Source organism: Hemitrygon akajei, chromosome 17, assembly GCF_048418815.1.
Source record: "Hemitrygon akajei chromosome 17, sHemAka1.3, whole genome shotgun sequence".
NCBI lineage: Eukaryota > Metazoa > Chordata > Chondrichthyes > Myliobatiformes > Dasyatidae > Hemitrygon > Hemitrygon akajei.
In genome coordinates this window covers 19,909,620-19,936,124 of record NC_133140.1, presented here as the reverse complement: position 1 = coordinate 19,936,124, position 26,505 = coordinate 19,909,620, and the positions used below count along the sequence as shown (strand labels likewise).

The following is a 26,505-nucleotide window of genomic DNA, read 5'->3' as shown; positions in this document are numbered from 1 at the left end:
CATTATCCTAGTTATACTGTCTTGATTGAACTTCATGATCCTTGTGCTACCTTATATACACTTTATGCTAAATGACACTCTTCTGGAATGTGCACTGGACAACAAAGATTTTGCTTCCTGAATATCTTCAGGTGTATCTTATGAATTTTGGGCTACTGATCATGAAAATCACCATGAAATTTCCCTATCATGCACCATTTTTTAAATAAACTTATGTTTATTATTTCAATTCATAGTTCAAGTCAATTAAAATGTTGCCTACAATGTAAGCTGGAAAGTTTCCTATCTTGTCGAGGCATGCTTGGGAATGCTTAGGCGGCATGGCTGCTGCACGGTAGGGCAGGTTTCAGTAATAATTATTGGGTTCAGGACTGTAAGGATGGAATTTGCTATTACCAGGCACAAAAATTTCTATGAAGGATTCTGATATTTGAGACAATGCTTCCCAGAATAACTGATGCCAAGATTAAGAAAAGCATTTTTGTTGGTCCACAAATCAGACATGCAATTTGAAAAATTTCTAGTGGGACCGAAGAAAATCACATGGAAGGCATTCAAAGAAGTTGTTGAAATTTTTCTTGGCATCCACAGAGCACCAAACTACATGCAGCGGGTTGAAAGCATGCTTGAAGCATATGAAACCATGAAATGCAACATATCACTAAAGATTCATTTTCTGTATTCCCATTTAGAATTCTTCCCTGCATGCAAATCTTGGTGCTGTTAGTAACAAGCATGGTGAAAGGTTTCACCAGGACATTGCGGTCATAGAGAAAAGATACCAGGGCAACTCGAATCCATCAAAGCTGGTGAATTATTGTTGGACACTTAAGCGAGAAGCCTCAGACACTGAGTACAAATGAAAATCATTAACAAAGTATTTTTAACTTAGTTGAACTATTGCAAAGCATCAGCACCATTATGCAATTACATGTATTATATTTAATAAAAGTTAATTTGTTGTTTCTCCAAATTCCTACGTGATACAAGTACAGTCAGCCCTCCTTGTCCACGAATTCCACATGCGCGAATTCAGCCAACTGCGAATTGCGAAAACCCAGAAGTGCTCTTCCAGCACTTGTTGTTTGAGCATGTACAGACTTTTTTTTCTTGTCATTATTCCCTAAACAATGCAGTATAACAACTATTTTACATCACATTTACATTATATTAAGTGTTATAAGTAATCTAGAGATGATTTAATGTATACGGGAGGATGTGCGTGGGTTATCGTGGATCGGGATCGAAAAAAATCGGAAGTTCTCTTACTAAGTAAGTCAGAACAGGTACACCCGGTATTATTTAGCGTCAGTTCGTCAAACGTTTGTCTTAGTACATAGTATATAATTTACCTTTCTATGCATATAAAACACTTAAGAACGTATGTTTCAGTACCAGGCTCGGGAATGGAAGTTCCCGAGTTCGATCCAGTGACAGAACGCTCCCGAGTGTGCTCTCCACTGTGCCAGGTTGATGTGGAGGATCAAAAACCCAAAACCCAATAATTAAACCACTGTGTTGCTTAGTAATGATTGTAGCTTTCATCGGGGCAGAGCCTTTCTCACTTTATCCTTTAAAATTGTTCCGATTGTTGACCGACATAACCTAACGCTTTTCCAATGACTGATGGCGTTTCAGCTCTTTCCGATCGCTTTATTATTTCCACTTTATTTTCAATCATGATCGTGATTATTTTCGTGAACAGAAACACTGGATTCAGAGCTCTGACGCCGGGTCTTAATGTCCACCACACTGAGACAGGTTAAATAAGGTCTGAGGTTCCTCTGGGTCCTAAGGTCCACCGCAATTGAGTCTTGACAGTCTGCGAATCTTGGTATCCGTGAGGGGTCCTGGAACCAATCCCTTGCGGATAAGGAGGACCGACTGTATTCTGAAATTATATTTGTGTTCATCTTCAAGCAGTATATCATAAACAGAAATAAAACTCTGAGGAAGCAGCACTTTTGAAAAAAATTGTTGTCCAGTGTTATTTGTAGTAATATTACTTTGTGTTGTGTGTGAGTTATGTGTACTGTATTGTGCACCTTGGTCCAGTGGAAAGTTGTTCCTGTTGACGGTTACATTAACTTGAGTTGTGAATAGAACTGCTGCTATGAGTGACCCTGTCCTCTTCTGATGTTATGATAGAGGAAAGATTATTAATGAAGCTGCTGAATCAGAAGTGTTAGTTTCCCATCCCCCGGTTTAGAAGGGAAGTCTTTTAGCTACTGCTGTTACTGGAATTCTGAACTGATTCCACAACCTGTGGACTCACTTTCAAGGACTCTACAGCCCATGTACTCAATATTTATTTATTTGCATAGATTGTCTTCTTTTGCACATTGGCTGTTAGTCTTTTATCATAGAATCATAGGAAAGTACAGCATAGAAATAGACCCTTTGGCCCATCTCGTCTGTGCTGAACCATTTAAACTGCCTATTCACATTGACCTGCACCGGGACCATGTCCCTCCATACCCCTACCATCCATGCACCTATCCAAACTTCTTTTAAACATTGAAATCAAGCTCGCGTGGACCACTTGCACTGTCAGCTTGTTCCACACTTTCACGACCCTCTGAGTGAAGAAACTTCCCCTCGAACTTTTCACCTTTCAACCATAACCCATGACCTCTAGTTGTAGTCCCATCTAACCTCAATGGAAAAAGCTAGCATTCATTTACCCTATTGATACTCCTCATAATTTTGTATACCTCTATCAAATCTTCCCTTAATTTTCTACATTCCAAGGAATAATATCCTAACCTCTTCAATCTTTCCTTATAACTCCAGTTCAGGAACATCCTTGTAAATTTTCTCTGTACTCTTATTTGCATCCTTCCTGTAGGTAGGTCATCAAAACTGCACACAATACTCCAAATAAGGCATCACTAACATCTTATACAACTTCAACATAACATCCCATCTCCTATACTTAATACTTTGATTTATGAAGGCCAATGTGCCAATAACTTTCTTTAGGGCTCTATCAGTGATGTCACTTTCAATGAATTATGGACCTGTATTCTCAGATTGCTTTGTTCTAAAGCACTCCTTAGTGCCCTACTGTTCACCGTGTCAGACCAATCCCAGATGGTTCTACCAGGGTAGGTCTTGGTGTGTAGTTTTTCATTGATTCAATTGCACTACTTTGTTCTACTGTGGATGCCTACAAGAAAATGATTCTCAGTTTAGAATATGGTGACGTATCCATACTTTGATAATAAATGCACTTTGAACTCTGAAATTCTTCACCCAGGATGAATATTGTTATCATCAGTGTTCAAAGTGATGTCTTTGTCAGCTGAGGAAGGGCTGTGCTTGGTGATCACACAGAGTGCCCTTGCTAATATTTAACCTCGTGCGGTGTGATGTACCCAGATCGACAGTGAGCACTGAGGGCTATTAGTGCTATTCATCCTAACTCTGCACTCTCTGCTGGGTGGGACTTCCTATTGGTAGAGGATGTTCCTGGTCTGGCTCTGAAGTTCCAAGGGAATGGCATATTTCCTTCTTTCAAGGACATGAATGAACTGGATAGGATTTTGCAATAATCTAGTAGCTTTGTATTGTATTTAATTAACAGTGAATTCAGACTCTGATCTCCAGATCATTAGTTTACACTTCCACCCTGTGACAAAACTGCAATGATATTGCAGCCATACCTTTCAATAACATGGAATACTTTACATTTTGGTTGTATTCCCAACAAAGATATAGGTAAATCACTGGCAGTGAAAGGTTGTAAGAGTTGGGTGTCTCTTGCGATATGTTTCATAATGTTGCTTAAGTTTCAGAACGAAGAGAGGCCTAGTTTTATTATGTCTTCCTCTCTGCAGAGTGGACTTCAGTAAAGCAGTTAGTAGTTCTCCAGCCCAGCATACTGTGGAGGTCCAAGCAACTGCTAGTGGGCAGGCCCACGTTGTGCTGTCCTGGTGGGATGTGGAAATGGACCCTGAAGGGAGTATCAGATGTACTATGGCACCATACTGGGCTCATCCAACCCCAAACAATATCCAGGTAAGGTAGTACTGGTTCTGTGCGATCTGTGACTGACTGCAGGAAGTGTTGGGGGAAGAGGGAATGATAAATGTCTGGTATTAAGAGACTGTTGTAAAGCTAAGTACATCTCAAAAGGCAGTGAAGTATATTGCCAAGAATGCATATTTTAAATTGCAGGTCAAATTTGGAGTATCTCCTGCTTATGAGCTAATACTCTGTGGCATTTGGTTCATCTGCGAGAACACACATTGTCTCCAGTTAAAAGTTTCATCTAAAGGAGGCCTCTCAAACAATCCTACCCATTATGGGAGTGAATCTTTGTTGTATTCCCTCTATTGCAACTATATTCTTTCCAAGATAGCAAGATAAGACCTGTGACCAGTACGGCAAGTGTGGTTTCACAAGGGTGCCATATAATTTCAGTAAGACACCCTTGAAAACTGACAATCCATTTAACTTCCTATTTGAACAAAGCCTTGTTCTCATCATTGGAGCTTCTGTAGAGATGGTCAACAGTTTCAGGTTCCTTGGCATCTGCAGCACTAACAACCTGACCTTCATACTAATGCAGTGATCCAAGAAAATCTTTGGCCTTCATCAGCATATTTGCTTCCTTAGGCATCTGAGAAGACTTGGCATGTCCATGAGGATTCTCTCAAGCTCCACTGATGGGTTGCATCTGATCCTGGTAGTTGGTGCTCCTCTGCTCTTAGCCGTCAGAAACTGCAGAGAGCAGTAACACAGCCCATTCCACCGCAGGCTTGTCACTTCCTTCCTTCCTTCCATTCGATTTTCAGGAATGCTAACGGTTTTGATAGGATGCCTGCCACCCTGGCAATCCCTTTTATCTCTTCTGCCTTCTGGGAGGAGATACAGAGGCTTCAAAGCATGGATGATCAAATTTTAAGAACAGCTTCTTTCCCTCTGCTATCAGACTTCTGAACCAATCACCTCTTTCACACTCCTTTCCATCGGATACTGCCATGTTCTCAGACTCTTAGCGCTACTCCTCTCGGCTATTCCATTATTGTTACTTCAGCGTTTATTTTTGCACTGTTTCAGACTGCACTCCTTTACTTGGCAGCATTCTGCTCATCGTATCTATTATTACTGTGTATACTCTTTACTCTGAGCTTCACTGAGAAAGGAATTTCATTGCACCTTGGAGTGTATAACAAAAAAGCAATCTGAATCTAAGTGGTTGCTCTCTTTCTATGTTTACTTTCAAATTTACTCCTCTAAGCACCATTCGGTTTTGCATCATTTAAAAAAAATCTGCCCTTTTCCTCATTAAGGTGGAGAACTTTACATTTTCCGTATTGTGTTTCATCTGCCTTGAACCCTATCTGCACCTCTCTTGCAAGTTGTGCCATCAAATTTTGTAACATCCGCATATATGAGTATATTATCCTGGGTCTCCTCGTCCTTATCATTGATATAGATTGTGAAAATCTGGTCCGAATACTGTCCTGCAGTACTCCATTACTTTCTGTCGGTTAACAATTCCTCAGTCTGTATCTGTATACTATCTCCTGCAGCAGTTAGAATTGGAACTGAGTTTGTGAAGTTGAGAGGTTAAGCAAAAGAGATTATGAAGAGAAGACAGAAAAGAGCAAGTGGTCAAACTGTTCTTTTTCATTAACACCATAGTAAATAAAGGTGTTGAACCATCTTAATACTAAATGGCAGAACTATAACCTACATGTAAAGTGACTCATGAAAACATAAAGTATATTGCTCATTACACTTTGGTTGAGAAATAATTTGACCATGTTGCCCTCATGTTTCCCACTTTCTGCAAACAGAGTTCAATTAAGCAATGCAGTCTCTTTGGCTTGACTTGACTGCACTTTACGCCTGGGTCTGATGGTGTTTTATTTTTCTTGCTCATCAGTGGCGGGATCACTGGATGCAGTGTGTATACTTCCTACCGCAGGAGTTACCTGTCCAGGAAGGGGAACGTCTGTGTATTTCAGCGGTACGCGATGACTACTCTCTGTGGTATAAACTACATCGTAGCAGGTAAGGAATGAAGAATTATTACAGGTACACCAGTACACTCGGAAGATTCTAATCCCAGTAATTACAAAGGATACTGAGGGAATCAATCTCTAAATACACTTGTGTCTTCGATGTAGTTAATGTGCTAATGTCATTGAGGATGCACCTTGCGTGTGCAAATTATACTGTGTACATACTTCCTTATCTAGATTTGCTTGCTGTGGTATCTGGCCTATTATTTCAATCATGTATTCATTTGTCTTTCACTTGGAAGAGTTCCATGATTGAGAAAACTCAGGAATGAAGAAATGAGAAGTGATATATCTGTTCACGTGCTCCATTTTTGTGCTTCACAGTGACAAGCATGAAGCTGAAGTGCTGAATGAGCGTCCCCTCTGCTCCTGTCAGGCCCATCTCATGTGTAACAGGCAGCGATTTGGAGAGCTAAATGACCAACAAAGGAATGACGCCTATATCAAGGCCCTAAAAATGGTGAGTGCCTTGAAATAGTTTGTTAAAGAAGCAGTTCAGTGTTGGAATCTGTCCATGGTAAACAAAGATCAAAATACAAAAAGCAGATACTAGAAACCTGAAAAAGTAACAGCAAATGCTGGAAACACCTAGCTGGTCAGGTAGCATCTTTGGAGAGACAAACAGAATTTGTGGTCAGAGACCCTTTGTCAGAAAATAGACATTTTATTAAAAATGAGTATTCAGCAGGTTACTTTGAGTCAAAATGCAAAAGTGGTTTCTGTTTTGAATGTTGCATAAGTGTTCAAGTAGACAAAATTAAAGCAACATACATAAACTGAGGAACATGTATCCTAAATTAAGATTATAAATAGTAGCAAACTAGTCGAAGGATTGAAGTCTGCTAAGGGAATTTGCTGTTTTGTAAAGACAAATTCTGGCTGAGGTCTGTTAAAAGTTCAAAGTAAATGTATTTTCAAAGTGCATAGTGTGTATGTTAATATATACTACCATGAGATTCATGTCCTCACAGGCATTTATAGAGTGGAAGAAAAGAAATACAATAAAATTTATGAAAAACTACATAAACAAAGACTGACAAACAACCAATGTGCAAAAGAAGACAAAACTATGCACATAACAAAAAAAAATACTGATAGTATGAGTTGCAAAGAGTTCTTGAAAGTGAGTCTGTAGGTCGAAGAATCAGTTCAGAGTGGTGGTGGATTGAAGTTATCCATGCCTTTTCAGGAGCCTGATGGTTGTAGGATAAATAACTTCCTGAACCTGGTGGTGTGGGACCTAAGGCTTCTGTACCTCCTACCCGGTGGTGGTAGCGAGAAGAGAGCATGGCCTGGATAGTGGGCGTCTTTGATGGATGCTGCTTTCTTGTGGCAGTGTTCCATATTGGTGGGAAGGGTTTGCCTGTAATGGACTGGGCTGTATCCACCAGTTTCTGCAGCCTTTGATTGCTCATTTAAGCCACTCCAATCATACCTCCTGTAGCTACAGCCTTTACCACCAAGAAGGACAACGGCAGCAAGCAAATGGGATCGCCATCACTTATGTTTGCACACTATTCTGACTTGGAAACTTTGTCGTCATTGGGTATTAAGTGCTGGGACTGCTTTTGCTGTTTTCGTACCAGGCCATGATGCAACCAGTTAGGAAACTCTTGGCATGCATCTATAGAAGTTTGTCAAAAAGTTTATGCTGACATGCCAAATCTTTGCAAACATTCAAGAATGTAGAGGCGTTGTCGTGCTTTTTTTGTGCTGGTCCCAGGACCGACCCTCTGATATGTTAACGTCAAGGAATTAGAAAAGTTTTGGACAGGGAAACCTTGAAGAAATAAATGAAAATGATTCTTTGAATTGAAAGGATAGACTAGACTTTTGACCATTTTTCAACAATTGTGTTAAGTCATTTCCCAATTCCTAAAGTGCGTGTTTCATAGAAACCTTTGTCACTCAATAGCCGGCAGACAACCTGCAACGGCGTATTTACTCATTTATCTCTGGGAGTATGAGGATGAGTATATTAGAGATGCTTGCTTGTACACCCAGACACTTTATGCTAAATGAGCTAAACAATATATTTGACAGGACATTGGTAACTTCCAGCAAATCATGGGCTGTGATGGGATTCAGGGAACTTCCTGTACTTAGCAGAAGGAGGCCACTCAGTCCATTAGGTAAATGCTGCCTCTCTACACTTATTTCTCTGGATCCCTACAATTTAATTTTTTTGCCACTTACCTACATTAAGGGGTAATTTACAGTTGTTAGTTAACTTGTTGTTAGGATGGGGAGAAATCAGAAGCCCAGTGCAAGCCTACATTGTCACATGTAAACTGCTCACAGGTAACTTCTAAAGCCAGTTTTGAACCCAAGACCTTGGGTCTGTGAAGCAGCAGTGCTAATCACAGTGCTGCATTACAGTACCACCATTTTGCACTGTCTTGGTTTATTTTGCAGTGGGTGTACGTGCAGCAGCGCAGCATAGTTGATTTCAATTCCAATCTTAAGGTCTTTAAAGAGCATTGAGAATGAAAGCAGGAGCCAGCCTCGAGCCTGCTCCATTCCCTAATAAAATTGTAGCTGATCTTATACCTGAAGACCATCCATGACTGTTCTCAATGATTGATAATCCACTGTTCTCTTGATGTTGAAAATTTCAAAGATCTCCAAATCTCATCTCATTTCTGAATTGCCAACCTTTCTTCCAATATCTGAGTTTCAGAATCACCAGCTGGGAGACCAAGTCTGTTAGCACCTACATGGTTGCTTCCTCTCAAGTGTTGTGCACTCAGTGTTATCACTTGTCATTCTTCTAAACTCCAGGTATTTTTCTTAGTGTCTTGTTAGAAAAAGGTTCCATGTATTGAGGAGAATACACCTTTTTATGTAAATCCAACCAGATGGCTTTGGTATTATGGGCAGGGATGGGATTCAGGGTGCAAAGGAGATTTCCCAGTATGTTGCCTAGATTAGACATGATTTCCTCTGGTATTTTGTGTGTTGTGAAAGATTTTTGGTACTTCATTCTGTCCTTGAAGAGACAAAGTTCTGTCTGTAAAGCAAATCCATCCTCACATATCAGATATAATTGAAAAATACTGGATAAAGGACTAGACTATTATTTCATATGGCTTTGTATTTGAGAATAAATTTGCAGCACAAACATTCTGTGAATATCCTTTGACCATATGATTTATGAATTACTTTGTTGTGTCTCCAGGTTCTGAGTCCAGATGCTGTGTGCATGACTGTCAGTGATGGAAGCCTGCTCTCCATCTTTGCACATTTTCTGGGTGTTGCACAGGTACGAACATTATAAGATAAAACGTTATTTTATCGCAGGGTTGGAGGTTGAGCACTTGGCATGAGTTGAGGTTGATTTTGCCTGGGAGATGGAAATGGCTGCTTTTCCTCTCCCTTCTCCACATGATTGTGGGTTAGTTTTGCAATTCAGGAAACAATAAGGCAAGAAAGGATGAAATATGAAGGTTAGCTAGCCGTAATATAAAAGAGGATACCAAAAGTGTATTCAGCTCTATGAAGAGTAAAAATGAGGTGAATGTGGATATTGGACTACTGGAGAGGTAGTATTTGGGGACAAAAAAAATGGGTGAACTTAGAACCATAGAACACTACAGCACAGTACAGGCCCTTCAGCCCTCCATGTTGTGCCGACCCATATAATCCTTAAAAAAATACTAAACCCACACTACCCCATAACCCTCCATTGTTCTTTCATCCATGTGCCTGGCCAAGAGGCTTTTAAATACCCCTAATGTTTTAGCCTCCACCACCATCCCTGGCAAGTCATTCCAGGCACTCACAACCCTCTGTGTAAAAAAATTACCCCTGATGTCTCCCCTAAACTTCCCTCCCTTAATTTTGTACATATGCCCTCTGGTGTTTGCTATTGGTGTCCTGGGAAACAGGTACTGACTATCCACCCTATCTAGGCCTCTCATAATCTTGTAGACCTCTATCAAGTCCCCTCTCATTCTTCTACGCTCCAAAGAGAAAAGTCCCAGCTCTTGAGTCCCAACTTAGAGTATTTTGCCAGAAATTGGAGAGTGCTGGTGCTAGTGTAAGTGTAGTTAGTATTACTAAGGAGAAGGTACTTGGGAAGCTGGAAGGTCTGCAGGTAGATAAGTCACCGGGACCAGAAGGACTGCCTATCAAGGTTCTGAAAGGGTAGCTGAGGGGATTGTGGAGGCATTAAGACTGATCTTTCAAGAATCACTAGATTCTGGAATGGTTCTGGAGGACAGGAAATTGCAAATGTCACTCCACAACCAAAAGAAAGGAAATTATAGGCCAGTTAGCCTGACTTCAATGGTTGGGAAGATGTTGGACTCCATTATTAACTCTGAGGATTTGGGATTCTTGGAAGCAAATCTGTTGGAATTCCATGAGGAAATAACAAGCAGGACAGACAAAGGAGAGTTAGCAAATTTTGTTTACTTGGATTTTCACAAAGTCTTTGACAAGGTGCTGTACATGAGGCTGTAACAAGATAAGAGCCCGTGGTATTACAAGAAAAATACTCATGTGGATTAGAAATTGGCTGATTGGGAGGAGGCAAAGCTTGGGACTAAAGGGGGCCTTTTCTAGTTGGTTGCCAAGGACTAGTGGTGTCTTGCAGGGCTCAGTGTTGGGACTGCTTTTCATGTTATATATCAATGATTTGGATGATGGAATTGATGGCTTTGTAGCCAAGTTTGCAGACAATATGAAGACAGGTGGAAGGGCAGGAAGTGCTGAAGAAGCAAGGGGTCCTGCAGGAGGACTGAAGCAGATTGGGAGAATGGGAAAAGAAGTGGCAGATGGAATATAATGTAGGAAAGTTATGGTCATGCACTTTGGGACAACATAACAGTATGTTTACTTTCTAAATGGAGAAAATTAAAATAAAATCAGAGGTGCAAGGTGACTTGTACAGGATTCCCTAAAGGTTAACTTGTAGATTAAGTTGGTGATAAGAAAGCCATATGGCATGTTAGCATTCATTTCGAGAGGACTAGAGTATAACAGCAAGAATATAATGCTGAGGCTTTATAAGGCATTGGTCAGACTGCACTTTGAGTATTGTGAGCAGTTTTGGGCTCCTTATCTAAGAAAAGATTTGCTAGCATTGAAATGTGTCCAGAGGAGGTTCATAAGAATGATTTTGGGAATGTAAAAATTAACATAAGAAGACTGTTTGATGGCTCTGGGCCTGTATTTGCTGATGTTTAGAAGAATGAAGGGAGGCTGGAACTCATTGAAACCTATTGAATATTCAGAGGCCAAGATGGAGTGGATGTGGAGAGGTTGTTTCCTATAGTGGGTGAGTTTCGAATCAGAGGGCTTAACCTCTGTGTAGAGGAGCATCCATTTAGAACGGAGATAAGGAGGAATTTGTTTAGCTAGAGGCTATTGGATCTGTGGAGTTCATTGCCACAGACAGCTGTGAAGGTCAAGTCACTGGGTATATTTAAAGGTTCTTGATTAGTCAGTGTCAAAGGTTTACATGGAGAAGGCAGGAGAATGGGGTCGAGAGGGATTATAAATCAGTCATGAGGGGATGGTGGAGCAGACTTAATGAGCTGAATGGCCTGATTCTGCTCTTCTCTCTTCTGGTCTAAGATATCGGTGTGATATTGGGATGTGTAGTTTGCTGCTGAGCTCAGTTTTTGCATCATGCTGAGTGTCCTATGCACACATTTTTCACTGCCATTGTTGGTTATCCTCCAGTCAGGCAGCTGCACTGGGGACTAGTAACAAAATGTATCTGCTCGAGCATTGTTGTTGAAGTTGTACTGATCAGCAGTGGAATTTAATCCTTGATGAAACCCAATTGCTTACAGTGTAACGCAGTGCTGAATCATGCCCACTTCTTAAATTGCACCCTCATTAACAAGGATACCTGATTCTGAATCGTTGTGCTAAAATGTAATGGGATCATACATTTGCTACAACACAGAATGCACCCTTTTGATTCATTTGATTTCTGCTGTTTTCTAGTGGATTAAACCTATCCTCTCAAACCCAACCTCAATTTCCCTCAGCAGAAGTATGGGATAATACAGGTCATCAACTATGATGAAATAAATGTGTGGGGAAATCGAGAAATATAAGACCAACCCCACCTGTAAGTTCCCCATCCACACTAGTCCTTCATTACCACTGGCTATACATCTTGCATCTCCCTAGCCAACAGATTTGGAGAGTACCTTCAGAAGGACTGTAGCAGTTCCAGAAGGAAGTAGGGATGGGCAATGTACGCTGGCCTTGTCAGTGATGCAGAGGATGTAAAAAATATGATTTGTTTTTAAATGTGAAGCATTAATGGAGCAATGATTATGTATGATTTGAACTATGCTGGTACAGGCTGGACAGTATGAAAAGAGGAATTGTAGAAGAATGTTCAGGAAACCTTAGTCATGGAGGCTTGGGCACAGGGAATGAAGCAGACCAAATGATGCAATTGTCAGTGGGAATACAGGTTTCCCCCGCTATCCTCCAGACCCAAAAAATAGCCTACCAAATCATATCAAATGGCACATAAAACCTAAAATAACACTAACATATAGTAAAAGTAGGAATGGTACAATAAATACACAGCCTATATAAAGTAGAAATAATGTATGTACAGTGTAGTTTCACTTGTCAGAATCGGGAAGATTTAGCCAAAACTGATTTGTAGAAAAATATTGGCACATACACGCATGCGCACGTACACACATGCGCACACACCTGCCCGCGCAAGGCTTCATGGTCATGGTAGTCTTTCTCGGGGTAAACAAGTTTAAAGCGGGCGCCTTTCTTCGTAAAAGCAGAAATCCTTGATTTCTTTTGGTTAGCGAAAACAGGTACTAATGTAGCTCTTTTGTAAAAGCGAAGTGGCGTAAAGCGAACTTTCGTAAAGCGGGGGGGGGCACTTGTATTTACAGAACAGTGATTTTTGGATCGTAAGTTTTAAACAACAGTAATAATGGATGTGGATGGTAAAGATTCCCATTTTCAAAAGGGTTAGTACTGCATACAAAGCTGATTCAGTGATGTGTGGCTTTTCAGGAGGCTGTGGCACATTCTAGGTATGTTCCCATAAGAGAAAATGGTAGGGCAATTATAACGAATGTTCATTGGATGATCAGTTCAATGGAGATTGAATTAAAGCAGAGAAAGGGACATGTGGTTGAGGTTCGGTTGATAATACAGGCTAACTAGAAAGTTCAAAGGTGAAGTTAAAAAGATAATTAGGGCAAAGATTGTGGGAAAAGACAATAAACAAATCTTTTACAGGCTTGTAAGCAAAAGTAGATATGAGAGGTGGAAATGATTAGACACAAAAAGGAGACAAAAGGCATGGTCGAAATTCTAAATGAATATTTTTCATTGGTCTTGAACAGGCAAGAAGAAACTGTTGAAATCTCAGCCAAAGAACATAGAACTGAGTTATGGGAAGCATTTGAAAACTAATAAGCAGTAGATATTGGGCTAGTTTCACTTAAATCACCTAGTCTAGGTAGGGTGCCTCCTAGGACGCAATCCCAGGAAATTGCACTAGTCTACGGGTAAGGGGCCTGGGGACAATAGAATTGCAAATGTTATAGCCTTGCTTAAATAAGGACATACGAATAAAACAAGCGGTCAATCTTACTGCAATAATGGGGAAACAGAAATGATAATGATGAAAAGTTTAGTGGTCATTTGGACAAATGTGGATTAATTAGGATTAATTTATTAATTTATTTATTAATCTATAAATATATAGATTATATTTAACAAACTTGGTAAGAGTTTGTTAGGAGCTTTGGTGAGGATGAGGTAAATACAGTTAATGTGGTTTGTGTCTCTTTGAAAAATAAGTTCAAAAATCCGTGGATAACTGGGACTATAATGGCAGGGATAGAAAATTGGTTGACTGACATGAAACAGGGAATAGCAGTGAACTGTTGTTTTATAGTTTGGAGGAAAGTGTGTACTGATGCTCTCCAAGGGATGGTACCACATCCTCTGTTTGTCTTAATGTTTATTAATAACTTGGACAGGTTTCCGTATTTGAAGATGACATAGTATAGTGACATTCAAGCTAGTTGAATGGACGCACATGGCTGCTGAAACTCTGCATTGAAAAGTTTTACATTTCGGTAGGACAGTCGGTGAGGTGATATAATCTAGAGGGAACAATCTCAAAGGAGCTAAGGAATAGAGCAGTCTAGGGGCATATGTGAAAGTGGCAGGGCAGGTGGAGCGGTCAGTTGGAGGCACAAGAGTCTGCAGAGGCTGGAACCAGCTCAACCCGACAAGTTCCTCCAGCAGATCGTTGCTCAAGAAAGCAGTCAATGGGTAAGGGATCCTGGGCTTTGTAAATAGAGGTATGTAGTGCTAAAGCAGATATATTTGGCCACAACTGAAGTATGTGCCCTGTTTTGGGCACATACTTCGAGAAATATATGCAAACAGCAGAAGAGGTTTACCAGGACAAGGGACTTTATGTATGTGAATAGACTGGGGAAGCTGAGGTTGTTCTCCTTGGAATAGGTTAAGCTGAGGGGAAATCAGCGGAGATACTTAAAGTCATGAACTGTCTAAAAAGGCTGAACTGTTCTTATTGCTGGAAGGACCGGTGATCAGTGACCTAGAATGAAAGTATTATGAGAAAAATACTTTGAGCTGGGTAGGAATAAGATTGATGCTTTTTGAGTGAAGTAAGTGACAGCAGTTGGTGGGAGAAGTTTAGATTAATCCTCGGAAGCCTCCTGTGCTTCTGCAGTTCTGCAGTGTGTCCATCCAGTTCCCTCCAGAATCTACTAATAAATTTTGCTTTTGGTTTCTGTCGTCCTTTTGGCCAACGTTTGAAACTATAACTACTCTCTGCATAAGAAGTTTTGCCTTGTATTCCCCTGATACATAAATAATTTACTAATGGGAACAGCTGTTTTAAAATTTATTTTGGGGATTGCTGGTAAGACCAGCATTTATTGCTCATCTCTAATCTCTATTGAGAAGTCCAGTCAAGTTTATTGCCACTGAACTACATACATACATACATATATATATATATAACCATATAATGTATATAGAAACAAGGCAATGTTTCTTCAAGCCAGGGAATAAAGCACAGTACACATAATGCACAAAACACACGATAACTTGTGATAGTTAAGGATAAAATCTACAGATGAATCACACATAAATAACAATATAAAGTGCATTAATATTAGATATTGTAAGGTACGGAACAGATTAACCAATGACACTGAATATGATGCGGCTGGGAGTTCATAAGCCTAATGGTCTGGGGGAAGAAACTGTTTCTCATCCTGCCCATTCTTGTTTTTATGCATCGTGGTCTCCTGCCTGATGGTTGAAAGTCAAAGAGGATGCTGAATGGATGGGTGGGATCCTTAATAATACTAAGGGCCCTGCATACATAGTGCTCCTGATAAATCTCTATGATGCATGGTATGGAGACCCCTATGATCTTCTCAGCTGTTCTCACATGCTGAGAAAATGGGGCCACCATTTTGCAGGAAGGCATTTAACCCTAAAGAATGGGTCTGGAGTCACAAATCAAATCTGCTAAGGATAGCAGATTTCCTCTACTTGAATTTCAAACTGAACTCATAATCACCATGGTAGTATTTGAATTTGAGTGTTTAGATTGTTAGTCCAGAATCTGGACTATTAATCTGGTGATTTATTCACTGAACCAGTGTCAATTCCACTTCCACTGTCTTGATGAAGATTCTTGGCCTGAAATGTTGTCGTTTACTCTTTCTCACGGACACTGCCTGGCCTGCTGAGTTCCTTCAGCATTTTGCGTGTGTGTCTGTGTGTGTGTGTATTGCTTTGGATTTCCAGGATCTGCAGACTTGCTCATGTCACTGCCATTTCCCTCTAGTTACTAACTATAAATTGATTATGCTCTTGTACACCTCAAACAAACTTTTTCTCAACTTTCTTTGATCTATAAAGGATTGTTCCTGCATTTCCAGTCCATCTAAAAGCTGAAATTGCTTGAGTCTGGAAATATCAAAATATTTTCTTCATCTTCTCTAAGATTTGAGGAAATCAGGTGATGCTAGACACACTGCTTCAGTTGTTGGTTGTGCAGTGTTTTATGCAGGCTCAATATAACTTCCTTGGTCTTCCACTCTCCATACACCCTAGGATCCTAATGCTTTTCAAAGATTAATGCATAACACATTCCAGCCCTTCTGTTCCTGAAGAATCTTTAGAATCGCAGTTTACTAGATTCTTGAATAAATTTCTTGAACGTACAACTGGACTGACTTGTTTATTTATTCCTTTATTCATAGGTGTACAGTCTGGAGATTTCTGCCATGTCCAGGCGGGTAATGCAGAAGGTGAGTTGGCATTCGTGGAGCCAAGCTAACTGGAGTCTCTTGCTGGAGCAATTTTGTTTAGTGGGTATCTTTATTTGAAGGGATGTCACATTGTGGAGGTGATTCTGTGCTGAATGGTGTACCGTGTGCTGCAGGAAACTAATGAGCTGATGACCCCCGGTTTAGTGCAGTCAGGTGATGGACTTGGCCACAGGATGGTATTGGGTTCCCCTGGATCCTGATGCTTTTGCAATCCAAGCGTTCTTTGGAAGTCAAGAATAAGGCATAAAGCTTGTTGCTTGCCGTTGTTTTACTAAGGGTTACAAGAGCAAAGAAGAGGATAGACGAAGATGCTTGGCAAGGAGAAAGTAATGTGGTCTTCTCATACCAGACTATTGACAACAGAAATTCCATTGGTAACAGTTAACCAATAAGATAAAATATGACACTCACCACTGACCGAGAGGTCTTCAGAAAAATACAGAGGCAACCAGGAAACTCGCTGAACAATTACATGTTTATAGGTGATTATATAAAAATACAAACATGCACAAGGTTAAACTACAAGAAAAATAACAGTTTTACACCCCAATCCAACAACTCCCAATCTTAAGTTGCAGTAGAGTGTATTTAAACTTCAGAATTTGTTGCAGCAGATTGCCTCCATACAGGTCTCCCCTGCAATCCGAAGGTAGAGCGTTCCTATAAAACCGTTTGTAAACCGAAATGTCGTAAATCGAAGAAACAATTACCATTAATTTATATGGGAAAAATTTTTCAGCATTCCCAGACCCAAAAAATAACCTACCAAATCAAAGCAAATAACACATAAAACCTAAAATAACACTAACATATAGTAAAAGCAGGAATGATATGATAAATATACACCCTATATAAAGTAGAAATATTGTAGGTATGGTGTAGTTTCACTTATCAAACTTGGGAAGACAGTGAGCCAAAATCGATTTGGAGAAAAAAAATTGGCACGTACACGCATATGCACATACACGCCTATGCACGTACACGTATGCGCAAACAACTGCCCGCACAAGGCTTCACGGTCATTGTAGTCTTTCTGGGGTAAACACACGTACAGTATAAGACGGGCGTCTTTTTTTTTGTAAAAGCGAAAATCCTCTTTGGTTAGTGAAAACAGGTACTAATGTTAAGTCTTTTGTAACAGCAAGTTGTCGTAAAGCGGACGTTTGAAAAATGGGGACCACCTGTATCTGGTTTGGATAAATGGGGATGTGATGCATTGAACTGAAGGAATTGCAGGTTTGCAGTATTCTGTAGGGAGCTGTTGGACTTGGTTTGATGCCTTATGGTAGCGGACTCCTGTTAAGTGTGATAATGTGATTCTGTTTCTTGGAAGTGTTGGTTTGTTGAGCTAGCATTTACCCTGCTGCATGTGATGCTGCATATGTTATTATTTGATAAGCACAATACACTCCTCGTAAAACATTAGTTTTCCAGTGACCAATTTAAAATAAATGAACTGGCTATTTTTTATTTGACTGTTGAAATATTAATTAATGACTATTTCTGACCAGCTTCTGCCAAAACTGCTGACAGTCTAAGATGCTCTCCATCACAGAAGCCATTTTTCAGTCATTTTGATTCCTGATATTGTTGTGGTTGTTGGATGTCAATCATCCCAGCCCTCTGTTGGCCAGTGTCCTTGGCCAAACCAAATTCAGTTGCTTGAGCAATGATCTTTGTTCCAGCATGATCTTGGAACTGGGCTGCATGTGGCTGAATGCACAATCTCCAGTTCCACTTACAACTCCTCAGCAAGTAAAGCAGTCTGTCTGAGTGAACTGAGACCTGTATAAATCTGATTAGTGGCAAGCCTTGTAGAACATTATAGCACAGTACAGGCCCTTCAGCCCACAATGTTGTGCTGACCTTTTAACCTACTCTCTGTTCAATCTAACCCTTCCCTCCTACATAGCCCTCCATTTTTCTGTCACCTATGGTAGTCTCATTTGTTTCAAACGTCTAATGCAATGACTGTCTCCAATAATAATCTAATCAGCTATCCTGACATTGAATGGCCTTGGAGCGACAGAGGATGAGAGGTGACCTGATAGAGGTGTATGAGATGATGAGAGGCATTGATCGTGTGGATAGTCAGAGGCTTTTTCCCAGGGCTGAAATGGTTGCCACAAGAGGACACAGGTTTAAGGTGCTGGGGAGTAGGTACAGAGGAGATATCAGGGGTAAGTTTTTTACTCAGAGTGGTGAGTGTGTGGAATGGGCTGCTGGCAACGGTGGTGGAGGTGGATACGATAGGGTCTTTTAAGAGATTTTTAGATAGGTACATGGAGCTTATAAAAACAGGGCTATAGGTAAGCCTAGTAATTTCTAAGGTAGGGACATGTTCGGCATAACTTTGTGGGTCGAAGGGCCTGTATCGTGCTGTAGGTTTTCTATGTTTCCAAATCCCAAGGCCTTTCTACCATTCACAGGGTGCAATTGCAGTGGTGCTTGAAGGTTTGTGTACCCTTTAGAATTTTATCTAATTCTGCACAAATATGACCTAAAATGTGATCAGATCTTCACATAATACCTAAAACTAGATAAAGAGAACCAATTAAATAAATAACACAAAAACATTATACTTATTCATTTATTTATTGAGAAAAATGATCCAATATTACATGTATTTGTTGGAAGAAGTATGTGAACCTCAAGGATTATCAGTTTATTTAAAGGGGAAATTAGAGTCAGGGGTTTCAATCAATAGGTTGACAATCAGGTGAGTGTGGGAGGCCCTGCCCTATTTAATGAACATAAGCTGGGTCTTCACTATCAAAGTTTGATCTTCATCACACAGGGTTTTAGAGGGAGATTTCTAAGGACCTCAGAAAAAAAGTTAATGCTAACCAGGCTGGGAAAGTATACAAAACCATTTCTAAGAAGTTTGGGCTCCACAGTCAAACAGATGGTTTTCCAAAGGAGGAAATTCAGTACTGTTGTTATTCTCCCCAGGAATGGTCGACCAACAAAAATCACTCCAAGAGCAAGACATGTAATATTCCTGGAGGTCACAAAGAACTCCAGGGTAACATCTAAGGAGCTACGGGCCTCTCTTGCATTGGCTGATTTCAGTGTTCATGAGTCTACCTTCAGGGAAACACTGAACAACAGTGTGCATGGCAGGATTGTAAGGAGAAAGCCACTACTCTCCAAGAATACTGCCACCCGTCTAAAGTTTGCTAAAGACCATGTGGATAAGCCAGAAGGCTATTGGAAGAATGTTCTGTGGACGGATGACTCCAAAATAGAACTTATTAGCCTAAGTGAGAAGTGTTATTTTTGGCAAAAAGCTAACACTACATTCCAGCAAAAGAACCTCATCCTATCTGTGAAACATGGTGGTGGCAGTGTCATGGTTTGGGCCTGCTGTGCTGCCTTGGGACCAGGACGGCTTGCCATTATTGATGGAACTATGAATTCTGAATTGTACTAGTAAATTCTACAGAAAAAATGTCAGGGTATCTGTCCGTGAACTGAAGCTCAAGAGAAAGTGAATCATGTAGCAAGACAACGACTCAAAACGCACAAGTCAGTCTACCAAAAAATGGTTAAAGCAGAAGAAATTTGATGTTTTGGAATGGCCGAGTCAAAGTCCTGACCTTAATCCTGTAGAAATTTTGTGGAAGGACCTAAAGCAAACAGTTCATGCAAGGAAGCCCACCAACATCCAGAGTTGAAGCAGTTTCGCAAGGGGGAATGGCCTAAAATTCTTCCAAACCTATGTGCAGGATTGATCAACAGTTACCGGAAACAACACATACAAAATGCCGGAGGAGCTCAGCAGGCCAGGCAGCTTCTATGGAAAAGAGTACAGTCGACGTTTCGGGCCACAACCCTTCAGCAGGTCTAGAGAAAAAAAGTGATGAGGAGTAGATTTAAAAGGTGAGGGAGGGGAGGGAGAAACAAACAAACACAAGGTGATAGGCGAAAGCGGGAGCAGGAGGGGGAAGTAAAGAGCTGGGAAGTTGATTGGTGAAAGACATAACGGTTGGAGAAGGGAGAGTCTGATAGGAGAGAACAGAAGACCATGGAAAAAAGAAAAAGGGGGAAGTGCACCAGAAGGAGGTGATGGACAGGCATAGAGATAAGGTGAGAGAGGGAAAAGGGGATAGGGAATGGCGAAGCGGGGAATTACAGAAAGTTCAAGAAATTGATGTTCATGCCATCATTTTGAAGGCTATTCAGACGGAATATGAGGTGTTGTTCCTCCAACTTGAATGTGGCTTCATTGTGAGAGTAGAGATGGCCATGGACAGACATATCGGAATGGGAAGTGATTTTAAAGTGGGTGGCCACTGGGAGATCTTGCTTCTTCTGGCAGACGGAGCGTAGTTGCTCGGCGAAGTGGGCTCCCAACCTGTGTCAGGTCTCACTGATACAGGAGGCCGCAGCAGTAGCACCACAGTATATGACCCCAACAGACTCACAGGTGAAGTGCTGCCTCACCTGGAAGGACTGTTGGGGCCCAGAATGGTCGTGAGGGAGGAGGTGTAGGGGCAGGTGTTGCACTTGTTCCGCTTGCGAGGGTAAATGTCAGGAGATCAGTGGGGAGGGACTTGTGGACAAGGGAGTTGCGTAGGGAGCAATCCCTGCGGAAAGTAGAAAGTGGTGGTGGGGGGAGGAATTTGGGCTTGGTGGCGGGAACATGTTGGAGATGGCAACGCTGGAGATACTAGAAACACTTGGTTGAAGTTATTACTGTACGAGGGGGTCACACCAGTTACTGAAAGCAAAGGATCACCTGCTTTTTCCAACAAATGCATGTAATATTGGATCTTTTTTTTCAATAAATAAACAAACAACACCCTGATGAAGGGTTTCGGCCCGAAACGTCGTCACTGCATCCTCCCATAGATGCTGTCTGGCCTGCTGAGTTCTGCCAGCATTTTGTGTTTTCAACGAACAAGTTTAATGTTTTTTGTCTTTGTTTAATTAATTGGGTTCTCTATCTAGTTTTAGGAATTATGTGAAGATCTGATCACATTCTAGATCACAGTTATGCAGAAATAGAGAAAATTCTAGAGTTCACAAATTTCCTAGCACCACTGTAGGTGTGATTCTCTCAACTAGCCTGGAAGATTGCTAAGTTCCAACAATAACACAATAAATTTGACACATCTAGGTTAAAAAGGCCAGGAGATTGGAATGCTGCTGTTCCATCACAAACCTCTATTCCTTCCATCTCCTGTCCCCAATGGCTGCACTGTGTGCAGTTTACAAAAGGCACTGCACTAGGTTAATCCAGAAACTCCAAAATCCACACCTTTGCTGCATCAAGAAAAACAAGGACAGCGGGCACGTGGGAACACCATGAGCTGCATGTTTCTCTCCAAGCTGCACAACATCTTGCCTTGGAAATATACTGCATTTCCTTCATTGCTGGGTTACAGCCTAGAATTCCTATCCAACAATATTGTGGCCATTAACTTCACTGGAAGGACTGTGGGTGCCAAGAAGCCGGCTCACCACCATTATATCAAAGGCAGTAAAGGATGAGCAATAAGTACAGATCTTTCCAGTATTATCTGCATCTCAAATAATCAATAACAATACCTCTGTAATATTACTTTCTTGCACATTGGTTGTCAGTTTTTGTTTATGTATAGTTTTTCATAAATTCTATTGTATTTCTTTACTTTCTTGTAAATGCCTGCAGGAAAATGGATCTCAGGTTTGTGTATGGTGGCATCTACATACTTTGATAACAAATTTACTTGTGACTTTGATAAATCAGTATCTGAATTTCCAAAAAATCATCCATATGTTTTGACATTCCAAAGATCTTGGGAATGTTCTGAATATCCTGGGAATATTTTAATGTACAACAGTACAAGTGGAACAGGTTTTATCTATACATGAGATGTCACCAGGATCATGCCTCTAAACTTTTTATTTGTATGATTCTCAGATTCTAGCTGCTAATGGACTGACCGGGAAGGTGTTGATTTCAGAGAAGAGCCCAGAGCAGATAACATCTGAGGACCTGGATAATAACCAGGTGAGTTTGTGCTGAGGAAAGGATGCGGTAAATGTGGATCGTTTGGGTAAAGCCTCTTATCCTGTTTTTGTAGCCTGTCGGATAAAATTGTCCATGTTCCTAAAATACCATGGCTTTGTGCAGTTGAAACTTTATATGAGCCTTGTTTGGTGCACTCCTGTGCATTTTTCTCAGGCTAAGTTGCTCACTGATTCTACAATTAATATTGCACTACAAATCCTAGTTAAAATGGACACAGTGTGGTAAGTGCCCCATCAGTCCTGTGCTACTGAAAGTAATCAGCATTGTTTTTACTCATGCAATTTCTATTATGTTGTTATACATGATATATTCTTCTAGGGAAATAATCCTGCTCTACATATCAAATAGTGCTGTGACTTCAGTCCAAGATGTACTGCAGCACTAGGTACTTGCTGAATAAATAGATTTTTTCACATAAGCAAATTAGAGTAGTAATTCTTGCCGAAGATTTCTACTTTAACATGCCACACGAGATTAGGGCTCATGGGAGCAAGGGAAATGTATGAGTTTGGCATGAAGGTTGGGCAGAGGAAGAGAATAATTAAGCAGGTGTTCTTGGATTAGCATATTGTAACTAAGAAAGGTTTAAGATCTGGGGCTATGTATTAGATCAAGAGAACAGGTGTAATGTATCCCAGTATTTTTCCTGAGCCAATCTCCATTGAAAAGTAAACTGCAAAGGGTGTGAGAAGTCTGATAAGAACAAAAATTCAGCAAAGAATAAATAATGTAGTAAATGTTGGCTAAAAAGCTTATGCTGTGTTTCAAGTTCCACTCTAGTGACGTGAATGCAAAAATCTAGGCCAATGCAATACTGAGAGGGAGCTGCACAAGCCGAGACATTAATGCTACCTCAAATGAACAACACAGATCCAGGAAACTATTTTGTGAAAGAGCCAGGGAAGTTGGGCTTGGGTTCCAGTCTAGCACTAAAATGTATTCAATTGCATTTCCAAGAAAAAGTATTGTCTGGTCATTATATGTTGCTGTTATGGGAAGCATGTGTTTCGTACAATGCAAAATGACAGTACTTCAAAATAATTTCTTTGCCTGAAAGGTGTGAAGGAGAGTGTGAAAGGGCATTTATAAAAACTACAGCAGAGTAAGATTATATGGTTTTCTGGTTCTCAAATCCAGCCTCTCTACTTTTGTAAAGCTGTGATGTTTTCAATAATTATTACAAATCACAAATTAGCTTAAATATTGAGCTTGGGAATATCATTTGTCTTGGTGAGGGATCCATCCAGGCCAAATCAAGTCTGGTGAACAAGCACGTGCTGTTGGCCCACCCTGAATTCATAACCTCCTTCATGGCTTAAAACTGCAGTTTGATTCATTCCTTTTCTGATCCCTTGAATATTGTTGGCTTTCTTTGTCCTAGAATAGGAATCTTGTTTTTGACTGTTTTAGTCTTTTGCCTCCTTAAAATCTTCTTCCCTTTCTGCCTTCCTCTCACTCATTTAGAATGGTCCTTAAGCCCCATCTCTTGTCGCAGTTCTTGGTTGACTGACTTCATGCAACTCAGAGGCCAAGTTGGGTTAGGATTCAGAAATTTGGAAAGTTTTACTTCATTTTGGGTGTTTTCATTAGACATTATTAGGGATTCAGAGGTATTGCTTATAGAAATGTTGTTCATCCAGGTTTGAGTACGTGGATAGATATAGGAACTGCTCAGGAATGGACTTTACAGCTCCAAATTACTTTCTGCGTTGTATGCAATCTAAAAGTGGAGCAGATAAATAAGTTTGCAGCGAGAGGCTTCAATGAAACCCTTCTCGTGGCACTTTAGGCATTGACACAACTGGTATATGCAAACACGAGGAAATCTGCAGATGCTGGAAATTCAAGCAATACACACAAAATGCTGGTGGAACGCAGTAGGCCAGGCAGCATCTATAGGAAGAATCACTGTCGGCGTTACGGGCCGAGACCCTTCGTCAGGACTAACGTCAACAGTGATTCTTCCTATAGATGCTGCCTGGCCTGCTGCGTTCCACCAGCATTTTGTGTGTGTTGCTGGTATATAATATGTTCTTCTGGAACAGATGATCCTCTCGTGCTTAACAAGTCTAACTTGTTTTCTGAGTAATGATGAAAGGTTTTGTCCTAAACTTGGACTCTTTATTCCTTTACATAGATTGTGCTTGAGCTGCAGAGTTCGACATGCATTTTGTGTGTGTTACTCTGGATTTCCAGCATCTGCAGAATCTCTTTATGTTTATAACATGTTTTCTGTAATTGAGCCAGAATACTGGGCATGTTACCAAAAGGTCAACTTGATTGTTTTCCCAGGGAACATAGAAGTGTTCCTAAAGTAACTCACTATTGTGGGAATGTGAGAGGAAGTTTTAGCTTTGGAACACAGATAGTAACTGGACTAATGGCAACTAATAATAAGAAGGCTGAAGAATACAAATAAAATGGAGATAGACAATAGGTGCAGAAGTAGACCATTCGGCCCTTCGAGCCTGCACCGCCATTCTGAGATCATGGCTGATCATCTACTATCAATACCCGGTTCCTGCCTTGTCCCCATATCCCTTGATTCCCCTATCCATAAGATACCTATCTAGCTCCTTCTTGAAAGCATCCAGAGATTGGCCTCCACTACCTTCCAAGGCAGTGCATTCCAGACCCCCCACAACTCTCTGGGAGAAGAAGTTTTTCCTTAACTCTGTCCTAAATGACCTACCCCTTATTCTCAAACCATGCCCTCTGGTACTGGACTCTCCCAGCATCTGGAACATATTTCCTGCCTCTATCTTGTCCAATCCCTTAATAATCTTATATGTTTCAATCAGATCCCCTCTCAATCTCCTTAATTCCAGCGTGTACAAGCCCAGTCTCTCTAACCTCTCTGCGTAAGACAGTCCAGACATCCCAGGAATTAACCTAGTGAATCTACGCTGCACTTCCTCTACAGCCAGGATGTCCTTCCTTAACCCTGGAGACCAAAACTGTACACAATACTCCAGGTGTGGTCTCACCAGGGCTCTGTACAAATGCAAGAGGATTTCCTTGCACTTGTACTCAATTCCCTTTGTAATAAAGGCCAACATTCCATTAGCCTTCTTCATTGCCTGCTGCACTTGCTCATTCACCTTCAGTGACTGATGAACAAGGACTCTTTGTATTTCTCCCTTACCTAACTCTACACCGTTCAGATAATAATCTGCCTTCCTGCTCTTAATCCCAAAGTGGATAACCTCACACTTATTCACATTAAATGTCATCTGCCAAGTATCTGCCCACTCACCCAGCCTATCCAAGTCACCCTGAATTCTCCTAACATCCTCATCACATGTCACACTGCCACCCAGCTTAGTATCATCAGCAAATTTGCTGATGTTATTCTCAATGCCTTCATCCAAATCGTTAACGTAAATGGTAAACAGCTGTGGTCCCAATACCGAGCCCTGTGGCACCCCACTAGTCACCACCTGCCATTCCGAGAAACACCCATTCACCGCTACCCTTTGCTTTCTATCTGCCAACAAGTTTTCTATCCATGTCAATGTCTTCCCCCCGATGCCCTGAGCTTTGATTTTATCCACCAATCTCCTATGTGGGACCTTATCAAATGCCTTCTGAAAATCGAGGTACACTACATCCACTGGATCTCCCCCGTCTAACTTCCTGGTTACATCCTCGAAAAACCCTTGGTAAATCCATGCTGGCTCGGCCCAATCCTATCACTGCTATCTAGATATGCCACTATTTCATCCTTAATAATGGACTCTAGCATCTTCCCCACCACCGATGTCAGGCTGACAGGTCGATAGTTCTCTGTTTTCTCCCTCCCTCCTTTCTTAAAAAGTGGGATAACATTAGACATTCTCCAATCCTCAGGAACTGATCCTGAATCTAAGGAACATTGGAAAATGATTACCAATGCATCCGCAATTTCCAGGGCCACCTCCTTTAGTACCCTAGGATGCAGACCATCTGGACCTGGGGATTTGTCAGCCTTCAGTCCCATCAGTCTACTCATCACCGTTTCCTTCCTAATGTCAATCTGTTTCATTTCCTCTGTTACCCTATGTCCCTGGCCCATCCATACATCTGGGAGATTGCTTGTGTCTTCCTTAGTGAAAACAGATCTAAAGTACTCATTAAATTC

The 26,505-nt window shown here is 40.9% G+C and overlaps 1 protein-coding gene across 3 annotated transcripts in view; it reads left to right on the top strand.

The window, feature by feature from the left end:
• Window positions 1–26,505, top strand: part of prmt7 (protein arginine methyltransferase 7) — a 53,888-nt gene that overhangs the window by 14,266 nt on the left and 13,117 nt on the right. For all 3 annotated transcript variants that reach the window (XM_073069759.1, XM_073069760.1, XM_073069762.1), the window contains 6 exons: window positions 3,840–4,020; window positions 5,897–6,024; window positions 6,360–6,495; window positions 9,214–9,297; window positions 16,298–16,345; window positions 22,275–22,364. In XM_073069759.1, the coding sequence (XP_072925860.1) occupies window positions 3,840–4,020; window positions 5,897–6,024; window positions 6,360–6,495; window positions 9,214–9,297; window positions 16,298–16,345; window positions 22,275–22,364 (667 nt within the window). The remainder of the gene's footprint in view (window positions 1–3,839; window positions 4,021–5,896; window positions 6,025–6,359; window positions 6,496–9,213; window positions 9,298–16,297; window positions 16,346–22,274; window positions 22,365–26,505) is intronic.